We start from the raw sequence: 8,754 nt of genomic DNA on the forward strand, positions 1-8,754 counted from the left end.
GAATTTTTGAACTAATTTAAAACCCCAATTACCTGCTTATAACAATTGAGATGCCGCCCAATTTTATTCTTATGGGGTTTGTTTGGTACCCTTCGTTACATGGGGTAGCGATGCAGTCCTATGTTCGGGGCACCAAATTGCAGCAACTTAGTGTATTAATTGAAGTCGGATTTAGCTAATACGATAATTATTTATCGTTTTTTTAATTTTTTTAATAATAATAAATAATTTAAAATTTATTATTCAATAATATTATTTTATATTTTTATTTTTATTATATTAAAAATATATCTAAATAATGTATTATTTAATTATATTATAATAATTAATATATAAAATTGATTAATCTTCAATAAGTTAGTATAACCAATAATCAATACTTAAATAATATAATATTACATTATTTAATTATATTAATTAAATTACTTATTTTTAAATAATTAAATATAACTAATAATAAATATTCAAATTAAAAAAATTAATAATATAAATAATGACTGGATTATTTAGCACAATTAATTTTGTTAGTGAAATGTTACGACGATTCTAACACTTTATTATTTTGTAATTATCTTGTAATATGTATAAACTTTTATTATGTCATCCTAAAATGATTTTTGAACTAATCTTGAAGATTTTAACTATTTATTTATGTTGTTAAATTATTTAAAAATTATTTGTTTCGATATTTATTTCATAGGTTATATATTTAGAAAATACTAAAAGAAAGGCTACAAGCTTCTATCTTCATGGAGAATTAGGATTTTTTTAACATTCTTATTAAAAAATATTAAATTTGTAAAATTTAAGACTTTTATATTCAGTATTTTTTAAGTTATAATAAAGATTATTTTTAAATATATAATTTAAATTAATAAAAAAATAATATAATACGGTACAACACTAAATATAATATAATTAAAAATTAATACAGTACAATGTATCACCAAATAATATATAACATAATCATAATACAATATTAATACAACACAATATAATATAATATATTATGTCAAACGCACAATATATATATATAGATACACACGCATGCACACACGCACCTATAGGGTCAACCAAGTCGATCAAGGTCAAGGGTCTTTGGTCTTTTTATTATGCATAAATGTCTACAAACTTGAGAAAATTTCAAAAGAGAAGAACAAGACCCAAGTTGGAATGTTGAACTTTTGAAGATCTCCATTAAAGTGCTCACAACCATTCAATCTGTGGACTTTTTGTCCAATAGCTTTATGAAGCTTCTACGTTAAAAGACACTCTGGATTTTCCAACTTCCACAATGGGTTTGATGGAAAAGTTTCAATAACATGTGAAAGCTTTTTGTTGATAATATTGTTGGATGGTAACATCTGTCTAAATATATACAACTATAAGCTAGTTTGAGGTCTGTCAGAGTATAATGAAAAAAATCTATATTAATAAAAGTTAAATGATCGATTCCTCTTATAATTATTCACAAGAAATGTCATTAAATTAAGATGAATAAACTCTTATTTCGATAGAATTACAATTTTTTCTTAATCTAAACTCTCGTGAATTTTACAAGATATTGTGTCACGCGTATAATTATAAAAGTCTATGATAAAGATCTGATTACTTTTTACATCCATATATTTTAACCACCAATCACCAATTTATATTTTACCAAAGACTCTTGAAGAAAGTAAAATCAAATAAGAATTCTAATCATCTTACCCAAAACAAAAGAAAAACTTTTCAGAAAATAAAATATAGATGATTGAAACCCATTTGATATAGATCCCACCCTAATACTGCTATCCCAACCTGTATCAGTCAGTTAATTACGGCCAACAGAATCGAAGCCTTAATTTTCTAATAATGTACCATTGGAATATTGACTAATGAGGCCAACTGCCATATTATTGCCAAATGATGAGGCGTTATAAGCAAATTTAATGCAATCATACGGTATGTTCCATCTATTAACTATTATCACTATCAATAATTCTAGATGTGTATAAAATTGTAAGCTATTACGGAGCATGACATGACGCCATGATAAATCTCGAATACACCTCGTTTTCCCAAGTCATCTTCTCATTTGGGTATGTTATTTTGACATTTGAATGAACGTCAAAATTGAAGCAAGACTTGGCAGATTTAAAAATACAAAGTAATGTATTATATCATAATGTACAGTGTTACAAAGCTATTAACAATGAATAATGCCTAACAAAAGAATTAGGAAGTCACCCCGGTGAATCCTGGGAGCTTCATTACAAGCTCGAAATATGGTCAGAACTGATATCTGATCCGACCGTCGAACTCTTGATTCGGTATGCAAATGACTCGGCCAGTTCACTGGCGTGCCTAACGCTAAGGCGTGTTCCCTGTTGCCCAACAACTGTGGCTGCTATTCTAGCTGCTAATGCACCCATTCCTTTTAGGTCTGATACACCTCGTAATATACCGTACAAAATACCAGATGCGTATGCATCACCAGCACCACAAGTGTCCACAGGGACACATGGAGAAGGAGGAATATATACAGCTTCTCCTTTGACACCTATGTAAGAGCCTCTTGCCCCATCTGTGACTGAAACTAAGGGAACAAAGTGGCTTAAGTACCTTGTGGTTGACTCTGGGCTTTCCTTTGAAGAGAAGTGGCAAAAAGCTCTGGCTTCGTCACTGTTTGCAAACACGATGTCGGCATAGTTTCCAACAATTTCCCTGAGTGAAATCAGGACAAAAAAAATATTTAGCATATATTATATCTGATGAATGAAACCAAAGGAACTTCATACTATTGAGATCCTTCATTTCCTTCATATTGATAAACACAAGTCATCATCACATTGAATCAATTTAACATGCGCATCAAATACCTGGTATAAATGAATTACACAAACAGGACTATTCTGAAGGGAATGAAATTCAACCATATCAATACTCTCAAAACGTATATTGACATCTACCTTGACTGAATCTTGTTCCACCTCAATGCTATTAAGCCAAAAATATAGAATTGAGGATGTAAAAGGAAGTCCGAGGGATGAAGACACAATGGCCAAATGAAATGGAAACTGAGTCGTTTCACATTCCCTATGCATGTTTTTCTCTCTAAGACATGCAGTTTTTACTTTTTCTCTCACCTTATTCAGGGACGAGTCTCTAAGACAAGAAAACATTAAGATTCTGAAAAAGAAAGCCGCTCCATTGTTCTTCTTTATACACTTCTATTACCTAATGCTTGGACAAATGTGACATGAAGTTTCCTAGTAAATCAGAAAATCTACTTTGTTTGACGCAGCTGTTTTTGATAGCTTATTTAACTTCACGGATTCTATTAAAAACAAAATTTACCTTGGGGATATAAAAAACTCACATTGAAACAATTTTATGGAGGATACAAATTCAGTTAAACTCAAGTACAACAATCAAAACCATGTAATATTCATACCAGAAGTCATCATAATGTCTCTCAATGCACGTCACATCTGATGCTGTTACTGCAACCAGAGCGCCACTTCTGTGAGCTACTTCACAAGCTTTTGTAATTGTTCTAATTGTATCAGGAAGTTCAAACAAATAGCCTTCAACAATAAATATATTTGTCTTGGAAATAAGGTTAACCAAGCAGGGATCATAGTTGATAGTCGATGATGTACCCTGACACATTCAAAGAGCCAAATATATTAATATCTGATAGTACTAACACCATACACCATATAAGCATGCTACACAGAAGTATTAATTAGTACAAGAACTCATTGTTATTTATGTGGAAAAATTGCTAAGTGCCCTTAAAAAGTAGCAAATAGTTTACAATTTTCACAGACAACTAATGTAATTTACTTTATCACCAGCTCATTGGTGATGTAGGTAAGATGTTAAAAGAACATATTAGGGAAGAGAGATACCACAGAAGTTAAGAATAAATACTAACACCAAGTAGGAATGTATAGTGTTTATAGATATATATATATATATATATCTAAGTGTTAGTGGGTCCTTTCCCCACAAGAAGTAAAATTCCTTTGAACTTTGTGAGCTTCTTGTTACTCAAAAGCCCCTAACAAATTACAAACCAAACAGTTTATCAACAGAGAGCTTATGCAAGCCTACTACACAATAAAGAATCCAACTTCAATTAATAATTCTTATGTGGAAGGGAAAAATAATATTAAATAATGAAGAAGTACCAGATGCTATTGTCATTCGACATAAAAGCAAAGAAAATTATGCATGAAGTCATAAACCAATAGTTCTGCAAAAATCTAACTAGTTAAGGTTTGATAGCACCCATGAAATATAAATGTTGCTTAACTTGTTCTCTTCATAAAGATAATGTTTAAGAAAAGTGCAAATTTTAAACATGAAAAGACATTAATTTTTATTTCTAATACTTCTTTGAAAGCTGACCTGGTATGCAAGCATCGCGCGTTGAGCATCTGGAGTAGTGAGAACTATCACTGTTCCTGTTGTGCCGTCCTTGATGGGTTCAGAGCAAAATGCCACATTCGCCCGACGCAATTTTTCCCTGTAAAACAAATTAAAGACAGTAGATTTTAACCTAAATCACAGAACTGCAGTAGCAATGAAAGAAAAGGAAAAATAAAGAAAAGAAGAATATCAATTCTAAAGGATCAAATAGTTCAATGTTTAATACTAAACACGAATGTTAAATCAAACAAAGAAATGTTTTAGGACCCAGATGGAGTTACAACACCAGTATCATAACAGGAAGACTTTTAATTAATTGGGAATCAGTATAAAATGATAGATCATTTCGAGTCTCAAGCATCAATTAACTGAATGATTACTTTTTCAGCTTGATTCCCTCTTTAGCCTTATTAGAACTTCAAAAAAATTCTTCTCAGTAATTATCAATTGGAAGTTTTTTGCTTTGTTTCCCTTTGCAGAGGGCACCATATTTTAGTACCATTTTTTGTTCTCAATAATCCTCATGAGCTAGGAATTTCTATTGGCAAAAATTGGCAGAGCTTAGTATTGTCTTCTGTTCAAATTATTATTCTAGCAAGAGAGAAAAAGCAAGGGAAGAATAGTGAACTCTGCATCAAACTCAGTCTGGCATTGAGTTCAGATTATAAGTTGAAGTTACAGCTAAAAACAGCAAAATATATAGCATAACATAACTAGTTGACAACCAAATAGTTATAGTGGCAAGAGCAACCTAAGATCATGAGTGGAGGGCGGCAAATTTATGCCTCCCTAATATTTACAACACACAATGAAATTGCATAGCCCCAAAAGAGTTGCCCAAGCTACCAAACAATGGGTTTGTCAAGCTTTGCAAAATCATGCATCAATTTCCAGATGTATTTCTTATTCTTTTGAAAACCATACCTCTAATGCCTAAACAGAAAATTTCCTATTCTTTAGAACACAGTAGATGCCTAACAGTACTTCAGTCTTCCATTCAAGATTGAACTACCACCAACTATTTCTTTCTTAATCATGATTCCGTACCAAGAAAATTCTTTTAAACCTGCACAAGCCACTTTAATAAAGACATTATATATACACAATGGCGACTGCTACTACCATCTTGAATCCCCAGATTCTGGCATTGCCATAAGCATGGCATCCTGATAAAGGGAATAATAACATTGGACTCTACAAGCCATCTAAAGATGCGAATGAAAAAAATTACTTGTTATTTCTCTAGGCTGATGAGTACCCACAAAACACAAAAGATAAACATCGACCAGATGAGGTTATGAAAGTCAAACTGCAAATGCTTTATCTTAATTGCTCCTGACACAACTATAACTCTGAAGGTATCCAATACAAATTTATTCAAACTGAAGGGACTCTGAATCCCTTATTAACATCTTTCCTAAGAAGAAATTAAACCGCCACAACCTCACTACAGAAAGAAGTTTTCCACAAGCTCTTGTAATTAAGTTTTTTAAATAAAAAAAAATCACCAATTCAGCATATTCAAAACAATGCCTAACCTGTAGAAGCCACCCAATGGATCGCTCCCGACGCTGCCCGTCATGGCTACATTTAAAGCTGGGCCACCAATGGGCTTTCCCCCAAGCCTTGCCAAGGCCACCAGACTGTTGGAAAGAGATCCACCAGCAGCAGCCTTATAGCTGCAACCATCCATAGCACGCAAAACCCTGCCCCTCTCTTCATGATTTACAAGCTTCCTCGTTCCCTTCTCTAATCCCAGTCTCTCCAAAAAATCATCGTCAACCATGCCAGAAAAATCTACCTAAAAATACCAGTACAGACACGGAATGCCAAGATAAAATGATTATTATGTATAATACTATAACATCACATGTATATGTATCAAAGTTGGAGATAATTCTCCAATAAATGTGGGAACTATTCAACGGGTATAAGAAATATTGGCACAGAGCCTTCTGGTGAACTGCAACATTTTTATCTCATGCGGCATTTACATCAGCATCAAATAAAAATAACATGAATTTCTGGACCAATTAAACACCTGAGAATCAAACAGTTACAACCCCAAAGAAAAAAATGACAATTCCTTCACATGAATGGAGGTACTACTACAAAATTCAACCATTTTAATGTAAACAAGCACATTCCATGCATAAGATTCTAATAATAAAACCTTCTCGTGAACCCCATCATTATCTTAAACTTAGAACACCCCGGTTTGATATCCGTACTCTACACAAAGTTACTCACAAATGAATCATACCCAAACTATACCACTTAATATCCAAAATGCTCAATGTAGCAACTCAATTCAAATGATGACTCCAAAGACCAATTGTAATGCGAAATCAGCAACCCTTCGCCCATACCACATGGGGGAAAAAAAAAAAATAGAAAGCTTACCAAAGGCGCGAATATAAGAAGAACCAAGATTTGTAATTTGTAAACTTTATAAATATTCTAAATAGCTAGAGCATATAATATTTTTCACAAACAATTTGATTATTATACAGAACTAACAATCCAGCACAAAAGTTCAAAATTTTTATCTGTTATGTAGTACAATTTCTCCTACACGAATTCAAACGAAAATCCAAGCTTTTCATTTGACAAGAAACAAGATTCAAACTTCATAAAAAAAAAAAAAAGAAGCAAAATTACCATAGCCTGGCCCAGGCCTAAGACATCCCATCTCTCAGGCAAGACAGAAGCAGACCCACTGATCTCTTCATCATATTCGTCTCCATCATCATCAGCCTCGCTCTCATCTCCAGCTTCATCATCTTCCTCATAATTATCTCTCCCCAAATCCCCTCCCCCACCATTACTAGCCCAACAAACGGATAAAGACGACGACGACGACGACGGCGACACCCATAAAAACCCACCTCCCTTTTTCCCCATAAAGCCACCCCTCACCCGTTCTTTGCCAAGAGAAAATTTTCGAAAGACTAGTGCTTGGAGCTTTGTGCGGTGAGGATGGTGGTGATATAAAGAAGAGGGAGGATGATGAAGAGGGAATGTAGGAGAGGAAACAGGAAGAAGAGAGAGAGCCATTTTAGTGATTCTTCTGCGAAGTATTCTTGGATGTAGATTTCGTGTGCGTTATACGTTTGATGATTGACTGCTTCTTTTGGCTTCTCGCTTATGGTGGAGAAGCGTGCATGCCCATCCACAAAAACTTAACGTTCAGTTTGAGCCTTGAGAACCAAAAACAGAAACTACACGCCCTCTCTGTTTTGCGGCATTGAATTTTCAAATGGAGGAAAGGAGGAGGATAACGAAACTCTCTCTCTCTCTCTCTCTCTCTCTCTCTCTCTCTTTCGCTTCCTTAGCGTAAATCAATGCTGTCTATACGTGCCGGCTATTTATATTCTATTTTTCATTTTTTGGGAGAAAAAAAAAAGAGACAAGAATAAGGTGAAAATTAAGATGAAGAATTTTAATTTACCGGATTTATTTATTTATTTGCTAGTTAATAGGATATATTTTATTTCAGGTGGATTTATTTATTTATTAAAAAATACTGGATTTTTTTCATTTTATTTTTTATTCTTTGAATAGAAACAAATTTAAGTTTTTAAGTCTCTATAATGTTTGCAAAGTAAAATATTTTCAGAAACAAGTAAATTATTTTTATTTCCAATCATTTTTTGATGTCCTGCATGGATTCATCAACATCTTTTTCTTTCCTTTTTTTTTTTATCAACATAGTCTCTTTTCTTAGGTAGCGTTAATTTTTTTTTATCTAAAATCTAACTAAACTGGAATTAATTTGAATTCTGAATAAAATTAAATGTCTGAATCTAAATAACATGTTCTTTTTTTGTCTGAATCACTAAAAATATGTATGAATTTTTTTTTTAATTTAACAAAATTTGAAAACTACTATTTTTACATCTATACCCTTATAAATTATAATTGTCAAACAATTTATAACATCTCAAATAACATAAATAATATTTTCATAACATAATCATGCTCAATTGAATATAGCCTTTTAATATTTTAAATTAGTATATGTCAATCAATTCTATTGTTGTTTATGATGTTTTATCTGAAAAATATTCATTAAAAATTATAAAGATAAATAATACTAATTTGAAAAAAAAATATTCTAGCACTATATTATCATGAGTTATAAAGATGAGTAATAATGCTAATTACTAAACTTATTTGGGTATAGATGAAACTTAATTAATAAAATAATGATATTTTAGAGAATAAATTTTAATGATGCTATTTAAATTTTTTAGATTAAGAAAAAAGCTAAATATATTAGCTTAATAACTCAATAATTTAATTATTGAAAATTTTCGTTAAGTTGAAAAAAAT

At 31.9% G+C, this 8,754-nt stretch overlaps 1 protein-coding gene across 1 annotated transcript; it reads right to left on the reverse strand.

Moving 5' to 3' along the window:
- Nucleotides 1-2,133: 2,133 nt before the first annotated feature.
- LOC18043261 (uncharacterized sugar kinase slr0537) lies at nt 2,134-7,757 on the reverse strand. The gene is made up of 5 exons (XM_006437376.2): nt 7,081-7,757; nt 5,958-6,220; nt 4,399-4,516; nt 3,437-3,645; nt 2,134-2,706 (listed from the first exon to the last, which is right to left on the reverse strand). Exons 1-5 carry the CDS (start codon nt 7,474-7,476, stop codon nt 2,253-2,255), a joined length of 1,440 nt encoding a protein of 479 aa, XP_006437439.1. The 5' UTR covers nt 7,477-7,757; the 3' UTR covers nt 2,134-2,252.
- Nucleotides 7,758-8,754: the final 997 nt, after the last annotated feature.

This window comes from Citrus clementina, unplaced genomic scaffold, assembly GCF_000493195.1.
Source record: "Citrus clementina cultivar Clemenules unplaced genomic scaffold, Citrus_clementina_v1.0 scaffold_4, whole genome shotgun sequence".
NCBI classification, from domain to species: Eukaryota; Viridiplantae; Streptophyta; class Magnoliopsida; order Sapindales; family Rutaceae; genus Citrus; species Citrus x clementina.